This window comes from Oenanthe melanoleuca, chromosome 6 (genome assembly GCF_029582105.1).
Source record: "Oenanthe melanoleuca isolate GR-GAL-2019-014 chromosome 6, OMel1.0, whole genome shotgun sequence".
In the NCBI taxonomy this organism is placed as follows: domain Eukaryota; kingdom Metazoa; phylum Chordata; class Aves; order Passeriformes; family Muscicapidae; genus Oenanthe; species Oenanthe melanoleuca.
In genome coordinates this window covers 17,085,453-17,106,350 of record NC_079340.1, presented here as the reverse complement: position 1 = coordinate 17,106,350, position 20,898 = coordinate 17,085,453, and the positions used below count along the sequence as shown (strand labels likewise).

At 40.9% G+C, this 20,898-nt stretch overlaps 2 protein-coding genes across 2 annotated transcripts; both read right to left on the bottom strand.

The window, feature by feature from the left end:
- Window positions 1-3,826: 3,826 nt before the first annotated feature.
- NPY4R2 (neuropeptide Y receptor Y4-2) lies at window positions 3,827-11,698 on the bottom strand. Its single transcript, XM_056495298.1, has 2 exons — window positions 11,357-11,698; window positions 3,827-5,785 (listed from the first exon to the last, which is right to left on the bottom strand). The coding sequence occupies exon 2, from the start codon at window positions 5,667-5,669 to the stop codon at window positions 4,536-4,538; it is 1,134 nt and encodes a 377-aa protein (XP_056351273.1). The 5' UTR covers window positions 5,670-5,785; window positions 11,357-11,698; the 3' UTR covers window positions 3,827-4,535.
- A 4,202-nt stretch (window positions 11,699-15,900) lies between these two features.
- LOC130254974 (beta-microseminoprotein-like) lies at window positions 15,901-19,096 on the bottom strand. Its single transcript, XM_056495149.1, has 4 exons — window positions 19,091-19,096; window positions 18,365-18,455; window positions 17,580-17,682; window positions 15,901-16,471 (listed from the first exon to the last, which is right to left on the bottom strand). Exons 1-4 carry the CDS (start codon window positions 19,094-19,096, stop codon window positions 16,342-16,344), a joined length of 330 nt encoding a protein of 109 aa, XP_056351124.1. The 3' UTR covers window positions 15,901-16,341.
- Window positions 19,097-20,898: the final 1,802 nt, after the last annotated feature.

Genomic DNA, 20,898 nt, shown 5'->3' with positions numbered 1-20,898 from the left:
TGAAATCAATACTGGTATGAAAATCAGGCCAGTGTTTGACCAATAAGAGAATGGCCTGTAAGATGAAATGCCAGGTGACCTTGTGAGAAGGCACATGAGTCAAAGCAGAAGGATCTCTGAAGTGGTCCTCAGGTATTGACATCTTATGTCCCAATAACCTCTCACTGTTTGCACCCAGCCAACCTACACTGCAGATGTGACTGATGGCTGGCACAGCACTGCTGCCATCCCCTGTGGCAGTTTTGCCACACCTCACCAGCCCAGGCAGGCAGACCCTGCTGCTGCACCCTCCCCTTGTGTGTGCAAGTGTCACAAACCAAACCTGCTTATAGCACCACCTGCACCCATTTCCAGTACCTTGGGTTACTGTCTGCCAAGCCAGGTAACCCAGGTCAGAGAAATTTACCAGTACTTTTAACCCAGGCAGAGCATTTTATGAAGTACAGTTAAAGTTTGTTAAATGTCCCACATTGGTTTTCAACCACCATCCCTGTGGTTCTGGTCAGGGTTCAGGACACTGTGCCACATAGGACCCAGCTTCCTGTGCAATCTGAAAAGTCTGTGAAGCTGATTTGAGTTCTGGCATCAGAATATTCCAACATTCCATGTTGAATTTTTGGTACTTGCCAGTCCTCCATTGCTGGCTGCTCTGCACCATTGTCCTTTGGAATAATGTGTCAAATTATTAATCCTTCACATATCAGTGGCTCTTATCACACCATACACTTGTTTTTCCTTGATAAACACCAGTTGAGGACTAAATCTTATGTATTTTTATATTTTGAAGGCAATTACATAATTTTACAGAAGCAGGCACAGAGAAGTGACACAGACAATATTACTTTATTTGTTACTAAAAGATTCCCTGTAGTGTGCTACTTATATCACAGAAATAAATTGTTCTCTTGCTCTGAAAACTTACTGTCTTCTTATAATGTGTCACAAGAGGCAAGAATATGATTTCTTTTAAAAAAAAGGCAGTGTAAGGTCTTAAAATTGTAGGAACTCATGATTTGCACAGCTCTTGCCTATTTCTCCAACGTTGCTTTTGTAACTCAGTAGCAGAACTTTAAAGAGTATACCCAAAACCATGACTGTATACAATGAACACAAAAATACTCAATGCTTCTTACACATTAAGAGTATCTACAGTTATTTACAGATGGATAAGAGGTATGTGAGCTATTTCTGTTCTGTTACCTTCTGCTGGGGCCAAAGAAACCTGGCCTCCCTTGGCTGCTTAGAGCCTCAAGGTGACAAATGAAATGAAATGTCTCTTTCAACTGTGCAGGCATAATTGCACCCAGCCTTGTGACTTTGCCTTCAAAGGGAACAGGGAACAGTTTCTACAGCAGTTCTTAAAAACTAACATGGTAGGATCCTCTACTGCATTTGTGCACAGCAGATAAACCTTGGTGTGTGCACAGAATGAAGAATTGGTACTGTTACATATGCAGTTCTTTGGGACCTAGATATATTTATTTTTTTATTTATTTATATTTATTTTATTTTATATTTATTTATTTTTCTGGGTTTTCCTCAAAATTTATTGAGTTAGGAAATTTTAGAGGTTGAAAAACATGTATCTCAGAATGGTAAGTACATAGACTGCAGCTGGTTGGGAGTTTTGAGGATCTGCATTCTTGCAGTTAGATGTATGGGTGCAGTTTGGTGGCTTTTAGTGTTTAAATCCTGCAGTTTATCCAGTCCAAAGTCAGTTAGCAATAAACAGTAGTTGACTCCAAACTTGACACTTTGCTTAATCACAAGAGGAAGATAACATCCGTTTGTGTTTGTCAGTGTTAGTGTAAAGTTGGATCTGCTTGCTTTATGTATCCACTTGTGTTCATGGAAACAAAGGGCCACGTGAATTACAGTTAAACAGAGTGTCAGATCTCGCTCATATTTCTGCCCTTTGCAGGAAGAACTGGGATCTGATGCACAATGCCAGTGCATAGCTCTAGTGGCAGGTCTCTGATATACTGTAAGTGCTTTACCAAATGTTTGCAGTTAGAATTAGCGACAAAGACAGGTTCGTGGAAGTGCAAATGCTAAAGGTAATTGTGTTTCCATTTAAGACACCGGTGCTTGAAAAGTTATATACTAAAGACCATGTATCAGGTAATTTTCTCTGTTCGTGTTTAGCACAGTATTCTTACTATAGCTTTACAGATACCTTAGCTAGCTAAATGCTGGAATTCTAACAAGTGCAAAAAAACAGGCAGAATTTCTTAAATTGATTCCACATGCAGAACAAAGTTGAAACAGTATTTAAGCCCTGAAGTAATATAGCACAGTTTTGATAAAACTGACACTGATTGGGAGGAACCACTGTATTCTGTGCTACTCAGCATCCCATGGTGGTTTTGGCTACAGCAGCAAATTTCAAGATGCATCTAAAATAAGAGTCCTCTTGTTCTGTGTTTCTAGTAGACTCAATGTCCAGTCTAGAAATCACATTGCATGCAAACCAATCAACTTCTCAACATAGCACAGCAAGCAACAAAGGAAAAAAGGGGAAACTGGAATCCCTTTGAAAAAAGCAATGTCTTGCTACATAGTTGAGGAGAATACAAAAGGTAATCACACACAAAGTCCATTACTAAGATATACAGGTTCTGGCCAAAATTACAGGGGTGGCTGCATCAAAAAAGCTTCTGTCATAAGATTCTGCACACGAGAATTCAAGACCAAACTTTAAGCTTTACCACAGAAATCTGTGCTCTCAGTTTATGGTAAGGGGTTAACTCTTATTTCTGCCAGCTGGGGATATGATCCCATACTTACTGATAGCTCTTGCTGCCTAAACACAGGGTTTAGCTCTTGTCCTCAGATACTCTGCTCAGCATCCATACTCCTGTCAGTTCACAGCATGGAAAGAAGTCTTTTCCTTGCCTATCTTTGTACCAATTTGTCTAATCAGAGATCTGCCAGCTGAGGAGTTTCTGGTTGTTTGCATAACTATACACTGGATATCTTCAGCTCCATGCAAACCTACTGACTGCAGCAATAACCACTGCTTATCCTAGCACAATGCATGTTGGAAATTACCTCAGCTGACCACCTAGCCCAGTCTTCTGCTAAGGTTAATTTAGCAAATCAGGACAGAATATGCTTCAATATTTCATTAGCATTGAACTGGTTGGTCTCTTTTTTGCACTTGCAAAAAACTGTTGGTTTTTTTCAATCTGTACCTCAGTATGTCCTTCATAGGCATGCCTCGGTTTCTCAGCAGTCACTGAACAATTTCTCTCGTTCCAGAGGTTAAAATGAGTTTATAGTTCATAGGTTTCATGAACAAAGGCTACAAAAACACAGTTGTGAAAAAAAATGACCTTCATTTTACTAGAGCAGTTGACAGTGCTACCTAAGGCTTGGCTTCAGCCTGACCTGGATTCCACCTGTGTATTTTCATTGACCATCTATTGATTTGTTGGAATTTCAGCTTCACCTGTGTTGCTGGTGTCAGTGAGTGGGGCTGATACCTGACATCATGCTTTATTTTTTAAAAAAACTGAAATTCTCCATATGCTTATTTCTTTGGGAGTGTATCCACTCTGGAAACACATGATTTCCACAAACAGCTTTTCATGCTCATTCTGACCTTCTGAATTAGACACTTTGCAATTAAAGTACCAAGAAGATGCTGAAGCAGAATGCCATGGTGCTACCAAGTCCTGGAACAACTCCTGTAATCTGGCCATCTTGTACCATCACGGCATGAAGTTTTAGCATTGCAGATTTTGTGATTGACAGCAGTGAGAGCTGACTCATTTCCATGTAGATCTACACCTGCTTTTCACGTGCTTAAAAATAGTTCTCAGTATCATCTCAATGCATTTTGAGTTTAATCCATCTAATAACATTTTCATTTGCTGCCATCCCTCATAAGTGACTGTCTTCTTTACATACCAGGGCCATTGTTCCTTGTCCCCACTTGCAGAGGCAATGGCTATTTTCAAGCCTATGGCAGAGAGTGAAGTTTCACAGAAACAGGCAGTTGTTTTATGTGAAGATCTGAAAGATGCTGTTACTTAATGGGCTGTGAGAGGTGGTAAAGCAAAAAAAAAAAAAAATTGATATTTACATATCTCTGTTCCACTGGTGTTTCAGCTGTGCATAAAAATCTTACTAATACTAAAAAACAGACTCTTCTTCAACACAGCTTTTGTCAGCCTGCAGTGCTGAAACTGGAAATCTGGTTTTCTACTGCAGCCATGGTAGAGATACGAGTTTCACTGATGAATCCCACATCAGCCTCTGTGCAGCCACAGCTTAGTTACTGATCTTAGAGCAGCTGCTGATACATCAGCCCAGTCTCCTCAGTGTCTGTACCACCTCATTGACACGAAAAACTTGCACACCACAGCAGCAACTGTGAACATTTACAACATTTTCTTGTTCTTCCAAAAATCAGGTAGTGATGGGCTCCTGTTCACGTCCCAGCTGTGGCATCACCAGTTGCTTTGTATTACCCACAGGTAATATAATTGGTGTGTGGTGTCAGTGCACCCTTCTGAAATGTTTTCTGCTCGTTAGATAGAATTGTGCCTGCAGTTCAACATCAGTGACCCCTTGGAAATTTCAGTCTGCATGGTGGATAAAGGCAAATGATCATATTCTTCCATTGAGGCAGTTACTGAATTATGCTGGCAGCTCAGAATCAGTGACTTGACTTCTTTTTTGAAGTTGCTGTTTAGGAAACCATAGATAACAGGGTTGACACAGGTGGAAGCCATGGCTACCAGGTGGCACAATGAGAAGATGAGGTTGTGGTGGCAAGGTGAAATGATTTTGTAATTCCAGTCCACGATGGTGTTGAAAACATGCAGTGGCAGCCAGCAAACAGCAAAAGCAGCAACCATGGATGCTAACAAAATGTTGATCCTTCTCAGCTGGACGGCTCGGTTGCTGTACTCGCTCTTCTCAAACATGTCCTTTCTCTTCTGCAGGCGCAGGTAGATCCGCAGGTAGCAAAGGATGATGAAGAACAGAGGCATGCAATACTGCAAGAGCAGTAAAGTGGTGGTGTAGATAAGTTTGTGCTGCTCAGAAGGCCACGAGTTGATACATATTGCCTTATCAGTGGAAAAATTCATGAAGTGTGAGAGCTGCTCATACAACTCGTTAGACAAGATGGACGTGGTCAGAAAGGGCAGGGACATGAGACACGCTAAAGTCCAAATCACTCCAATTCCTAGGTAGGCTTGGGAGGTATTTGGCCTCCAGCCAGTTGGGTTTATGATGAGCTGGTGCCTCTCCAGAGCAATAAGGACAAGGGAAAGGATTGACACTGTCACAGTAGTGCACTGAGTGAAAGAGGTCATTTTGCACATGACTTCTCCAAATATCCAGTAGTCCATCATGGTGTAAACAACGGTGAAAGGCAGGCAGACAAGACACATAAACAAGTCTGAAATTATTAAGTTGGAAATTAGGATGTTGGTGACATTGGCCTTTTCCTTCTGCCTGGCAATGACAGCAATCAGACAGATGTTTCCCACAATGCCCAGAACAGTCTCCAAGCTGTAGGAGGTGGCCAGAAAGACAGTAAGGTCAGTGATGTTCATGCACTGATTAGAAATGTTCATAGGAAAGCTTCGGCTTGAGCTCCAGTTCTTGCTGATCAGGAAATGAAAAACATCACTAACAGCCCTTGTCTTATTCATCTTGAATCCCAAAATATTTATCCAAAAGGGTGGTTGTCAAACACAGTCTGAGTCTTCTGGAGCCAGCCTAAAAGCGTTATATCTGTTCTGTCTGGCTGTGGAAGGTCTGGGTATATCTGCAAAGGAAAGGCAGAGGAAAAATATGTTTAGTTATGCTGCAAGAAATTAGTCAAAAGGGTAAGGAGGGAGACAGGGAAGCAAATGCCAGGGATTCTGTGTATATTCTGCAGCTCCCTCTTACATAGTTTATTAGATCATAAAATGGAGCCCTTTGCTACAGTGTGGTATGAAAGTCTGTGCAACTCCATTGAATTATGGCCATGTTTATTCATTGTGAGGTTGTCCCATGGATTTAAGAACATCTTAACTTCATTATTTCACTCAGTGCAATTTCTTGAACATCACTAATGCAGTAGAATGGTGATACAAGAAAACCGGATCTAAACCCACCCAGGGTAAAAATTGTGTGCAATTCTGCTTTTGCAAGGTTCTGATTCAAAACTGGGCAGAGGACATTGTGAGGCTGCATTTACCATCAGCTGAGCTAAATACCAATGTGCAAAGCAGGGCATATTAGGTGCACAAAGTCAACATTAAGTTATCTTCTGTGAAATGTATTTGTAATTGCAGCCAGAACTCATTTGTGTGAGACAATCACCATGCAAAAATTCAGGCTCATTCTCTGGGGGGATATCATGGGAAAAATTTTTAAAAGTCTAAAATAATTCAAAATAATTTCAACATTTTCCAGCTTCTACACAGCTGTGATAGGTCATGGGAACTGCAGTCCAAATTTCTTGCTTCCTCATTCTGGATGAACTCCAGTGCCCATGAAGCATTGATATCTGCCCTGACATGACCATGACAGGGTTTATCAGAGATACAGCCCAGTTCCCTGATTTTGGCTTTAAGAGTGAGTGATTTTGATAGTGTCTTTTAATTCCTTCTGGGAAAATTTTTATTGAATCTCCTTCAGTGTAATTTTGTTTTGGTTTGGTTTTTTTTTCAAGTTTGTCATAAAAGCCTTTTTTATCTGCTGGATAGTATTCCTGCACAGACAGACAGGTCTGCTCCATAATCACTGCAGCAAGCCATGAGCTGGGACTTTCAGTGGGATTCAGGGAGCAGAACCCATGGAGTTAATTGGTGCTGCATCCCTTTGGAAATCTCAGTCACAGGACTGTCTTGACTCTCCCAGATGACTCCTATGAGCAAAGGCTGCTTCATAATCCTGACCCTCGAGTCCAAACCCTCTGTGTCCAGGAATCAAAAGAAAAAAATCTGACTCTGCTGGGAGTTCTCATCAGGCCAGAGGCAGTTCCATGCTGTACAAAGGCTTGCAGCATGAAAAGTAAATAAATACTCGGGGAATGACACTATTTAACCACTGCATGACCCTTTCCTCAATGATTAAATATCACTGAAACAATTTTGTGGGGTGATGAAAGATGTCTGAGATTCAGAAGAAAAAAAACTGATTAAGGTATGACTACACAAATAACATGGTGTATAGTGAGCTTATCACTTCAATTGAGTAGCATTTATTGCTGAACAAATGCATGCCTAAAGATAACCAGTACTGTATGAAAAAGCACCCACTATTCCATATCTTTTTCTTCACCTTGTCTTTCCCATTATGAAATTTATTGTTTCTAGAGATGTTGCCTCTCAGAAACTGTAGAAAGCAATAGTGTGCAGTAAATAAAAGGATGCTTTGGGATCATTGTTCTGCTTAATCATCAAAAATAGATGAGTACAGTGAATTTTTTTTGTTACTTTGCTAGACCTGCTGATTTGTCTAACTATCTCTCTGACACCTATGCATACCCATCTGAGGCAGTCAAGATAACCACACAAGAAAAATATAGAAGCCCTTTCTTTCTCATGGTCGTTCATTTCCTTAAATCTTAATTAAAGAAGGGCAAAGAAAATTTTCCAAATTGAGGATACAGGTGTGACTCCTTCTGTCCACTCATTTTTGTGTTGTTGCCCAATCCATGTGAAGAGATTGATACATTTTCTGGAAGAAAAATAAGAGGCAATGGTGTTCACATATGGGAAGGGTATAGTGGTCTGTCTCAGAGTGGAAATGGATATAGAATGAAAAACCTTCAACCAGCCCCATAGTTAATGATTTTTGCCAATGGAGATGCTGCAAGCAAAACAGAGCAAAGAGACCAGCAGCCTGCAAAATTATTTTGTACCAGTCAGGAGAGATAAGTCCTGGCATTTGGACAGGACAAATAGATTTTGTTGTAAACAAAACACATGGGCTTTTTACTATGGTCCCAGCCCCATGTCCTTAGCTACAGTATCCTCGACAACAAACACATGGTTCTCTTTTGTTGCTTGAAAAATATGAAAATATGTGCAGTTATTACAAACATCTGTGTCCACAGAGTAAGCCCTCTCAAGGGTCCCAGACACTTTTGGACATGCTGAAGCATCAGTGAGAACTAATAATGCTGGAAGAAATTAAAAAAAAAAAAAAAAAAAAAGTGGTGGAGCCACCTGAAAAGCAGAAGCCAGATCCCCCAGGTTTATGGAGTGCATTTCCAAGAGAAATGCCAAAGGCTGAGCGTGGCAGTGTGTTTGTCACAGGTGTCAGTGTGGTGGGGATAAAGAGCATCTCTGAAGGCTCTGCAATGTGGGCTGTTGGTTAGGAGCTCCCTCTCTGCTAACACCTTCATTCTATGGTGTCCCCCACCAGGAGACTGGCAGGCACTTCCTGGGCACTCAGGGGGTAAATAAGGAATTATCACCCTCTTAACACAGATCAGGGGACTGTGAGAGGGAGATGGGACATGAGTTCTCCAGTGTCTCAAGGGAACCTGTCATGCACTACGAGGTGTTTTAAACCAGCTGCCACCCTGATGTGTTGGGAAAAGTCAATGCATAGATCACCTGTGTCTGTAGTGCTCTTTAACTCTTGTTCCAGCAACCAGAATGTAAAAAGTAGCCCCAAAAAACCCAGAAAGATAAATATTGCAGTGACTTTATACTCGTGCATCCTATTATGGTATCCTTGGGTGGTGGATCCTCAAGGATAGTCACTCCCAAATAATGTGTTTGACTTTCAGGTGTTTGGTTGCCACTCAGTTTATTCCAAAGCAAGAGCCAGTAATAAGCAATGTGTGCATATCCTGTTTAGACATCTGAATCAAAGGTGAGCTAATATAGCAAATCACCAGTGCAGTGGGAGCAAGCGTGTTAGCCCCCTCATAGTATTGAAGGTTTGTGGATTACCCCAGAAAAAACATAGCAATGAGATTATAGTCTAAGAAAAAACAGCTTATTTCTCCAGAAAGTGAAGCAATATTTACTTGGCTTGTATGACTAAAAAGTATATCTCCTAAATCAGTTTGCTGAGGGAGAGAGGGAGAAAGATTTTTCCTTTGTTCTTTGCTAATGCATTTTAAAGAAGGAAGAGAAATCCTGTTCAGAACTCTTAATGAATATTGGGAAAGAGTTAGGTAACAAAACCTAAGATATTAATGAGAATTTCTTCTCTAGTTAATGCAGGATCAGACAGCTTCTCTAAAAAGCAAGTGTCACAAAAGTCTGCAGCAGATTAACAGGTTGCAGAAGGGAGAAGGGAATGAGTTTTCAGATTTAATCTTAGTGTAAGCTAAATTCCCCACATTGTTTTTAGACATTTATCACTGTTTGTCATCACTCTGTTTGTTTATCATTTATTATTCTGTTTGTTTTGGAAGCAAAGAAGAAGAGCAGGCAAAGTTTGAAGAGTTTGTCTTGGTGAACAGCACAGCCTTCTAAACTAACAAATGTCACTCAGCTTGTCTCAAAAAAAAGAAACCAAATTATCACTTGTCAGCTAAAAATTCTTGCCCCAGGGCACTATCCTGTATTTCCCAGAAAAATTCCTCAAAGGAATGGGAATTCTGCAGAAATGAGTCAGGGAAGAAAGTAAAAGCCTCAGTGGGTTTCAAGGAAACTGCTAGACCGTAAGTGGCTTCAAGCAGTTAATGCATGACTGCTCTTTTGAGAGACCTCTGGACTCAAAGACATCCTATGAAAACCCCTATAAAAACTTTTTTCCTGCAGGCAGGATAAAGCAGGGGATGCTACAGATGCTGGGCTCTATGTGCCCACTGGAAAAGAGTGGGTGATTTTTGCAAAGCTGATCAAGATCATCCACTGCCTGTAATCAAATAACAGTCTGCACAATTGTGATGGACAGGGGAAGCCAATTTCCACATCAGACATCAGTCAAAGACAAAACATGTTTGCAGTGTCTGGCTTCATTATCTGGTACTTAGAAGCACTTGCTTATCTACCTCAGAGCCTAACCAGTTGCTCAAACAACTGCTGCTTTCAGTCCATAAGACATTCTGAGAGAAGCAATTCCTAAAGACACGTGGTGATTGTATCACTTATTTAAAGAGTTACAGCAATTACTGGGTGTAAAGCTGCCTGTTGTCTGCTAGGGAAAAAAAAAATAAAATAAAAAAAAGAAGCAATGGAAAGGTTCAACAGAATGCCAGAATTCGTATTACAGATATGAATTGAGGTAGTGGGGACTGACTGACAGAGGTATCCCCTTTTGGCTGCCAATGGCATTATCTCAGTAAAGCAGATTTGCCCTGTTTAGCCTTACATACTAAAGAAAAGTCAAAAATCACTTGGCTATTCCTACAGCTTCCCAGGAAAGCAACACTTAAATAGATGAGGAAACATGTCACTGAGTTTGCAGAGACATCCCACAACAGTGTTAAATCCCTAAGGGATTTGGTGCAGTGAAAGTTAATGATGGACTCTTCACCTCTTTTCAACTCTGTATTGCAAAAATTTTGGAAGAAACTATCTTAGGTCATTGAAAAAGCTATATAGGATAAAAATTTCTAGAACCGGTATAATTGGAGCATAGAAAAACTTGTAATATTAATATGTTACAAGTCTAAAACATAAGGGATGGCAAAAATATCCAGGAAAGTTAATTCCTTTTCCCCCTCTCACATCTGCATGTTTTCAGAGGGAAACTTTTTGAAGCTTATGCAATTCTGCTATGAATTAAACTTCTCTGACCCTGTAGAAAGCAGGGAAATTTTACAAAAGCTTTTTTATTTTCTGGTTAAACTCATAACAACCTTACCAAAGACATGGAGCCAGCTCACAAAGGTAAAATGTGAACAGTAAATCAGCAGACTGAAGAACGGTGGTCAGTCCCTGATTTCTGTAATGGCCTTTGTGACATATTTGCTACCCAAGAGAAAAAAAATACATTTTTACAAAGGTGATCTTTACCAAAGGAGGTGGTGAATCTGTAAAACATTGCAATGGGTGCCTTAGCAGTCAGTCAGTCAGGACATCTGGAGAGTGATGTGTTGTATCCTGTCTGAGGCTGGTTGTGTGAGGATCAAGAAACCTCAGGGACTAGGAGATAAGAAGGTTTTCCAGGGACCAGAGGCAGCCAGGAAGGTTCTTTCTGTCACACCACTGAGTGGCAGGGAGCACACTGAACTGCAAAGGCCCCCAAGAAGCTGCCATCTCCCTCTTGCACCCCAAAAGGTTGCAAAGCTTTGCTCAGTTGGGCCTTTCATGGCAAGTCAAACAGTCTTCATTAATCAAACATAATCTGCTGCTTTTTCAACAATAACAGGTGATACCTTTAATAAAGAGATGTGAGCTCTTGACAATGTGAAATAGATAATTTAGAAAATTCTTACCAGTTACTGATGGAGAGAATCAGTGCTGTTGGTGCACATTTCTGTTCTGGAAGAAAGCAGAAATGTTGTAGGAGTGAAGTAAGATCTTCTGTGCCCTAGCAGTCCAGGAGAGAAGCTCTGCTGGCTGTTTCTGTAGGTAATTTGGATGGCATCTCTCTCCCTCTCCCCTCTCTCTCCCGCCCTCTGTCCTTCCCTCCCTTCAACTTAGCCAATGAATTCTGCTTCATGATTATGGTCTGACTTTGAAGTTCTGGCTCCCTCTGCTGTTGTATAAATATACAAATTCTAGGGATACTTGGGAGGAATAACAACTTCTGAAAGGAGCTGTGAAGTGTCTGAAGCACAGCATGCACCCATGCTGCACATGAGTGTGATCTCAAGTGAAAACAAAGAGACAAAATGCAGACATAGAGCCTAATCTCCTTCTCATTGCTGAGGCAAGATTTCTGTAGGGCTCCAAAGAGAATTTTTCCTCATACTTATGAGGCCAGTGCCAGTTTTCTCAGATTTTCCATTCCATCACAGACAGATGTTGAAATTTTCTTTTATATGGGTGCACGCTACAAGTCCTTAGATTGTGAAAGGGGAAGAGGCACACTGTTACTAAAGAAAAGAACTCAGAAATGAAAGAGCACTGATAGAGGTAGAAATAAAGGGGGAAAAGGGACTTGCAGAAGTGCCAGATTTCTGTTATTTTTTTCTTCAGGTATTTCTCATCAAGAACCAAGGCAGAAATCAGAGTTGCAAATGTTTCTCTTGCATTGGGAAAACATTCAAACAGAGTACTTACAAGGGCTGTACCAAAATAACCTAATTTTGGTCTTCATATAAAAACAGTTTTAAGCTATGCTCAGCTATGTAATTAGTCCTGTGGCTAATACTGTTCTGGAGTCTTTCTAAAGTTGTGATAAGCAGTTGTAACAAATAGATATTTTTATTTGTAGGCATGTAGTATGGTGACAGAAATCAAATGTTTAAATATGAAAATAAGCTCATATGAACTAAACTAACAGTGTAAACAGTTTTTCATTTACACTGTACTTTTTCTTTCATTTCTTCTGGTAACATCTATTACAGATGTGATCATCTACTTCAAGAGCTTAGCAGACAGCTTTTATCATTAGAGAAATAATCAAAGCAGAAGTTGGAATTTAGGGTATTTTGGCATTTCTCGTGTCTTATGGTGCAGAGAACTGGAATATGTATAATGAATAGTGCGAGCTGGACAGTTGTCCACTGTTAAGGATTTTTAAATTAGGGGTTGCTTGAGCTGCTTATTTTGTGTTACTTTTTTTTTCCTTTTTTACAGCCTCCTTTTCAGAGGCTTTCTTTACCAACTAGTTTGAACCAGCACCCCGTATCCCAGCATTTCCCCTTCACCCAGGCACCTCTGGAGGAGATGAGCTTTCCATCTGACAGTGGAAAAGAACATGCAGGCTGTGCTCAGGATGAGAAAGCACCAGCCCACACAGATCTTGAGCTTCTGGCCAGTTTTCAGGAAGTATATTCTTCCTATCTTACTGGGGACAGAGAAGCTGAAATTATTTATTTGGCTGGCCTGTACACTTCTGTTTCTTCCTTAATTTATTTATTGTATGTTTATTTGCACTGCTGTTCAAAGCATTAAAGAAAGGGGAGGAAAACCATTAGGAAACAGACTGGACTTTTCCTGAGGGATATCTGGATTTATGAAGCTGTTCTTCGTTCCCCTCAGCTGCAGAATTCCTTAGCCAGCCTTGCCTCCACAACCTCCAAATTCCATTTAAAGATATATTGCACCACTTTTATTCTCTCAATTCAGACATTTGGTCAGGGCTTGCAAGCTAGCAAATAGCCATCTGCTGTCTTCTTCAAGTCAGCAGAGAACAGCTGTACCACTGTTCCTGAAACACTGCTCAGGGCTCTGCTGCCCAGGGATCAGGAAATTATTTAGCCACCAGTATCTTGCTATGTCATCTGGGGCTTTACAGACTTTTTGGATGAACTCCTCTAGCAAGGTTCTGGCCATTTTGGTGAGGTGAATGGGCCTGCATTAGAGTCCTGTTACACAGATCACATCATTAGAGTTCTTTCCACATATATATCCAAATATCCGTATATAACCATATATCATTTCCAAACTGAAGAGCTGATGTGGGAGCAGCACTTGGGTCATTCCAGCCCTGCAGACATTCATGGAGCTGGGATTTATGTGCCTCAGCAGCCACTGAGGGTTAGCCAAGGGGTGCAATGGGGCTGGAGCTGCCAAGCAGCAGCTGCCCAGGCTGCAGCACAGAGGGGACAGTGCTGCAGTGACCCTGGAGTGAGAACAGCAGCAGCAAGACAAAGATGCCAGTGCAAACTTCCTCGGGTGGGTCTGGGTTCAGCACCTTGTGAAAGGGGTTCTGGAACTGGAGCTGGCTGGTTTGTGTCTGGCCATGGTTCCCTTCCCAGTGGGGACTGCTGAAAAATAGCCTGTAGAGAGTCTCTGTGAGGATCCCAGCCTATTAGAACTTGAGAAATGAACAAGAGTATTTGTATGAGGTGCAAAATAATGGCAATTCCACATTGGGAAGCAGTGTGGAAGTACTGTAGTCCCAACTATTGCTAGTCAAGTGCTGCTGATGGACCAGTCCCATCTGCTGTTGGTAGGGGATGGGGTAAAGAGACTGTAGCTGGCATGGCATGGCCCTGCCCTAGTTCCCAGAGAGCAGTAAGAAGCCTTGCTCCCTTTCTGCAGCCACAGCACATGCCCCTGTTGTGAGAAGGCACTGGAGAGCTGTCCTGCTTGCTCTGCACCTGGATACAAAAACATCTGGACTCCATGGAGACAACACATTTCCAAGGGGTACATGTGCATGGAGAAATAGCCTCTCTGCTCTGGGGAATCAAGCATTTCCCTGCAGTGACAGGACTGTCACAGCAGTGGGATTGCAGCTGCACTCTGGATGCTTTGAGGGTCTCCTCCAGCATCCTTGTGTCAGATCTTCAGCCATAGCAGCCTTCCTTGATGGAGCCCTGATACTCTGCCTCCTCCTTTCCTCTGTGACATTTCAGAGGCCAATTCTGCTACAGTACATTTAGCAAATCTAATTGTGTTCCAGCATCTGGAGTCCTGCTCTCTATGGCCCTGCTAAACAGTGAGCAAACAATATCCACAAAGAATAGTACTAGGCACTTGATGACTAAAGCATGTGGAGAAAATGTACCATGGAACAGTACATAGTCCATGGCTACATGGCATCCTTGTAGATATTTCACAAAGTTTGGCTTGGCTTCATTTTGTCAGAATCCTTACCTCTTTCTGAAACAGAATTGCTATTTCAACCATTATCACCCATCCTCAATTTGCTCATAACCTTCATTCCATGAGGAGAGCTATGAAACAGATGTATCTTCACAGGAATTTTTCTGAACTGCTCAAATGATGTTCAGAAAAGTAGGGCTGTTACTCAGGGGTCTCTAGACAGGCCCTTATAAATGAATCTAGCATTTAGGAAGTTGAAAATGTGACCCCTTGTATATATACCTGTATATATAGCTGTATACCTCCATAGATAAATATACACAAAAATATATATGTATGTGTTTATATATAACTGGATTAAATCCTCTGATTCATCCTCCTCAAGCAGAGAAGTGAGGGCCCCTCTGGTGTCTGTTCCTCCCAACTGGATGGGTCATAGCCAGATGCAGGGATGTGCATGGCATTGGTCCCAAGAAGGCACAGAGGGATATCTTCAAAGGGAACTGTTACTAGCTTTAACTGACCCTGAAGCCCAAAAGATTTAAGAAGATAAATTATATTTCTCATTTTACCCACTTTCTGGGTTCACCTTATTGAGTGCCATAGATGGTTTTTTTCTGATAATTGGTAAGCAGTTTTCATTGCTATGTGCAGGCTTTCTGCTTGTATGTTCTCAGCACCACAGTTTAAATAGACCATGTGATTGTAGTTTTCTACAATAAATATTGAAAGAAGTTGTCATTTGCATCAGATGAAATGTTTAATTGTAATACACTTCAGGAAGGTAGAGGAAAGGCAGATGAAGAAAATAACTATGACGACAGTGTTGAATAAACTGAACACACTCAAATTATTTATCTGGGCCTTTTAAGCTGTACAGAACTCTTTTTATAATCTATCTTAATAGTGTATAAATATATTTTACAGGATATTTCTCATATTAACTACTTTTATGGACTTTGTACCAGGCACAGTGTAATGCCTGAAGTCTGCATGCTAAACATGATTTACAGTCTAGGTTTCCTATAAAAACAGCTTTCATGGGGTTGTTTGTCAGTGGACTTTGATCCAAATAAGATTATTGCAGGAAATTCTACCCCAGTATGGAAGGCTACAGAGCTATTTATATGTCATTTCTTTGCAGTAGGCTGGACTCCCAGGCATGGGATTGCCATTTTTGTAATGTACCAGCCATCTCCTGGAGAATATGTTCCCTTGTGCATCTGCATTAATGAATTGACACAAGGCACCAAGGTGAGGGGAGACTTTCAAAGGGCTGTTTTTCTCTTTGCTCCATCCCATTCTTCTGGTACACATGTCATCTGGGGAATGTCAATAAGTGTAATAGCATAATGAATCCCTGTGTCTGGCAACAATTTATATAGTACCTGTTACTTTAAAAGCTAGATTACTTCCAAATCAATAATTAGATTTACAAACATTTATAGACATCATGAATTCTTCTGTTTTCAAGGAAACCAGTCAGTGACTACAGTGATTCAGTGTATGTGAAAATTTATTTGTCTCTGGATCCCAACAGGAAAAAAGCCTGTGGTAAAGTTTGGTTAGAAATGTGTGTAAGACAAACCACCTAGTGTCAGAAACGAGATAGATATGGCACAATTAGAGCTGTGAAAGGCACGAGGCAAACCCATTTCTCTTGAAGCCATGCTGCTTGCTGCTTTCCTCTAAAGGAGAGATCCAGAGCATCTTCAGCTTCTGGGGTAGGTGTGAAAGAGGAGAAATGCATCTTGTGGTCTTATCCAACTCCATTGTAGACTTTGCAAGCTATCTCAGGATTAGTCTTCCTCACCACTCGAATGGAGCAGCTTTTCTTGTGGAACAGGCCAACACAGTTCACCCTATCATACTTCTTGGGGATTACAACCCTGTCATTGAGAAAGGCAAAGAGAAAATCAGCAGCTGAGGCACAGTCTGAGAAGGACACTTACTGAGTTACAGCCATGCTGGAGCAACCATGGATTGACTTGGCCTGTGGATATACATAACAAGTACTATGGGTTATCACAGGAGGAATACAGAGCCCTAGTTGTGCCTGTGAACAGATGAAATTATTTCCCAATGTTTGGTCTTGTTTAAATGCAGTTCTCACTGGTCATTCTGCTAGGGATTAGTATAAATTCCCACCCAAAAGAAAAATATGGATTAATTCCATCTTCCCCATTCAAACTAAAACTTTCTTGATAATAACAAACAATTTAAACAATGCTGAATCATCTCAGCATGAATGACTCCCAGCTGGGCCTCCTCAGCACAGGCCAACTCCCACCCTCTTATGGCTGAGAAAAGCTGGGAATATTTCCCTCCAAACGTTCCTTGAATTGTGGTCTTCCTCACAGATCATTTCTGGGGCTCTTTCTCCCTCCCCTTAAAAGAAGGTTTTTTTCTATTCTTCTGGAGAGACAATCAGTTCACATCACTATTCAGGAAGACACAGCTCTCCTTGATGTGTCACTGCCATCCATGAGGCAGAAACACACAAGAAAGTAAATTATCAGCATGTATGTCCTGTTTTGATAAGGAGGAAATGTGGGATCTTGGCAGCATGGCAAGGATGCTAGAATATCTGAATAGATGCTTGTAGGCAGGCCAGTGGTTTGGTGCAGAGATACAGAAATCCACAGGTTCATGTATTGTGGGTGTTTAGGTATCTGGAGACAATTTGGTGAATAGAAAGATCAAGAAAACAGAGGCTAAAGGGAACCACACACCCAGTTAGTGCCTCAATCTAAAGAAGGACTAGGTGATGAGGAAGAGCTATGTGCTGGGAACACCCTGTGTTTCATTGTGTTTCTTGCCCAGAAAGTCTGTGTGATTGACTGATTATTCTGATGATCGTGATTAGAGCTAACTGGGAAACAGGAAAAGAGTTTTGCTCTCATGAGTATGACATTTCATGCTTTCAATGGGTTTTTTTTAAGTCTGAATATTTCAATCAGTTTCTGAATAAACAAACAATAATTTGGGTAAACTTACAAGCTGCAGCAAGTCATTGCACCCATCTTACACCTGCACTGGAAACAATCTTCATTCTTCCACACCGCCCCGAAAACATAGAGGTTTCTGTCTGAAAGGCACCCTGAATGCACACCAGAAAATAATAATCATAAATCAACAGACATAGACCACAGTCTTGTGTTTGTGGTCCAGTAATCAGAGCACTGATTTCTGTAGGGTCACACTGGGGAAGAGCCTAACCCTGTGCTTTGCCAAAAAAGAGAGCCTGCCTTTGCTCCTGCAGTGTGCATGAGGGTATGACATGGCATGAAAAAATGTTGCAACCACATACCAGATGGGTATTATTCTGCCATTGCAATGAATATGAAAAACACCTCAGCTTATGGCTACAGGAGGATATTTCTGCCCTTTCTTATATTCAATGCACAGGTTTTGGTTTTATTTTCTCATTCCTTCCTTCTTCCCAATTCTTATTACACTTCAACTTGCACTACTAAAATGAATTTAAACAGCAGCTGTGTTGTCCTTGCTTTGATTTTAATGTCAGATGCCCCCTTCAGATTAATCAATGCTCCTTAAAAGTACATGGGTTTTTGCCACACAGTCATACACCAGCCCAGAGTGTAATTATTGAATCTCTCAGTCCAGAGATGCCTCTGGGTGGGTTGATTCCTGAGTAAGCAGCTGTTTGGATCACTCCTCAGCAAAAAGCGTATTATGCTATTCAAACATTTCTAAGCATAAAAGTCTTTGAATCTCTGAATTAATTTTTCAGGGATATCTAATATATTTGCCATTCTTACCATATTTTCTGGCTGGTCTAAGGTAACAGCGAGTAGGAACACACAGAGTTCTTGAGAAGAGAAGGATCAAGCCAAAAACAAGCAAGAATTTCTAGAAAAAAAATAAGAATCTTTTTTCAGAATTAAGTGGTTTTTTCCAAAGGTCTAGCACAGAGTTATGGATGAGTCCTACTATTCTAAATAAAATCAAATTTAAAAATACTTCCAGTGTAAAAAATACTACATAAACACAAAGCTGATAACTTACCATGCTTGCATGGGCTGCTCACATGTAATAAGAGGAGTAGTGTCTCTTTATATAGAGTGAGGAAACAATGGTCAGTGCAAAGAGAGGCAATGCAAATGTGCTCCCAATGGACACTCCAACCTGTTCCAATCATCCATCACAAGTGGCACCTCAAAAACTCCTGCAAAGGCTCATTTTGTGCACTGGCATACTTTGGCATCTTGAACTCCATTGTGCTGGTGTAAATCTGAAGAAACTCCAGCAGATAGAGTGGCTGCTCTGCATCAGCACTGGTGTCAGTGGAGAAGTGTGACCACCAGAAAGCAGTGCCCCCAGAACTGGCAGGCCATCAAGGACCAGAGGGAAAGGACACCATTGTTCAACTGACCTGCTGTGGGGAGGTACAGGACAGGTCATTCATACAGTGCTGTGGTGTGGAAAGTCCACAGTTCTCAGACAGATTTATTGTATTTTCAATTATTTTGTACGAGACACATTACATCCATATCTAGCAGCCTGCAGGAACTTGCTGTAGTTATGCATCTCTCAGCTCTTGAAGCTAAGCCAGGCCTGGGGACTAGAGGCAGATCAGCACAACCAGATAGCACCATTTTGGCAGCAAAAATGAGGTGAGATATGTATTATCTCAGTCCAGAATCAATGCTAAGGATTGAGGAGGGCAAAGAAAGAAAAAGTTCCAGTTTTATTTCACTGTATGCATGTCCTGCATTGAACACAGCTGGAATCAGACACCAAAGGCAGTGTTATTTCTGCAACACTAAAATGGGGACGTTTTCTTCAATACATATCTTACCATAGGTGTCCAGGTCTTTGTGACATTAGACTGTTGAAACACACAGTATGTGAGGCTGCCTCTCAGAAAAATTAGCACAGATCACTGTGGCTGCATTAGGGCTGCAGGGATTCGATGCTTTACTGAATTGGAGCACAGGCATAACAAGTTTCAAAAGTTACCAGAGCATTCCCAGACTAATAAGTTGCCTTAATTCCTATAACTTGGCTCTTTTAGCACACCTGGCTTTAATTAGGCACTTGACTGGCATGCCTGAACTCGTTAGCTTCCACTGATTGACAAACAGCTGGAGGAAGAAAAGCTGCACTGGTGGCTTTGGGACAAAAGGGGCAATGGCAGAACAAGAGTGGTGTCCTGAGGAGGAGGGGGCCACTGTTTGTTGTGGCAGAAGATCTGAGTTATGTAAGTTTCTTTTCTTGATTTGTTTGCATGAACTTAGCAAGAGACTTTGGAGCTTCTGTCGTACTTTGCTTTTAGCACTGTAATACAGTTGTCAAGTTTTGTGTTAACCTTGTGATTTTGGTAGATCACACTCTGTGAATGGTTCTGCTGCAGGAAACAGTTGTGGTGTCTAATGCAGTGCTTTGAGAAAATACTCTTTCTCTGGTAGTCTTTAAATAAATTAATTTCTCTTTGAAGGGAATTATTTGCTGAAACTAATTTGTTAGTAAAGGCAACAAGGTGAAAACAGAGCAAAGCTCTTATATTACTGTGAATTTTGTTTTATTTTAATTAAAGCCAGTTGATTAGGGTTTAGTATAGCTAGAGGCCAGACCCACATCTCCTCTGTCCCTGCAATAATTCTTGACAAATATGGAGATGTGTCTTGAAGAGAAATAAGTGTTACAGTGGATAGTATCTCCAATAAGAATACAGCTGCAAGGAAATGTAATAAGCAATTCTGACTTAGAGGATATGGTGAATTCTAAATTATGTTTTTACTTAAAATTGGTTTTTTAATTAGTTAATTATCCTTTTCTCCTTGGAGAGAAATAACTGTATAGATAACTTTCATATAATTTTTCATGTTTCTCAGGTAGTCAAATACATTTATATGTATAAAATATACACATAAATAGGAAACTGAAGTGTGGCCAAGGCTATTGCTTCCAGAGGTGCCTGTTAGCTCTACCTCCTGAAACTGAAGTGTATATTAAAGTATTCTTTGTGAACTGTTTTCTAAAAAAATTTGGAAAAAAGGCAGCTTAAAGCATCTTGGATTAATTGATAATAAAACCCACAAATGCTTATGAAAGCCTTAAACATTGGGGGAGTTGTCTGTGGGATCTGGAGCAGAGAACAGGCTGAACATGGCTCTGTTCATCTTCTTGCTGACTTGCTTGGACATTTCCTCTTGAGACAAACAAGGTTTTCCATATTGAATGATTAAAAAAAAGAAGGAGAGAGGATTCTCTGTTGTGCAGATGTGAAGTTCTCTTCTGGGCTGCAGTGTTAAGCACATATCCTCTTTTAAGGGAAGAAGCTCTCTCAGCC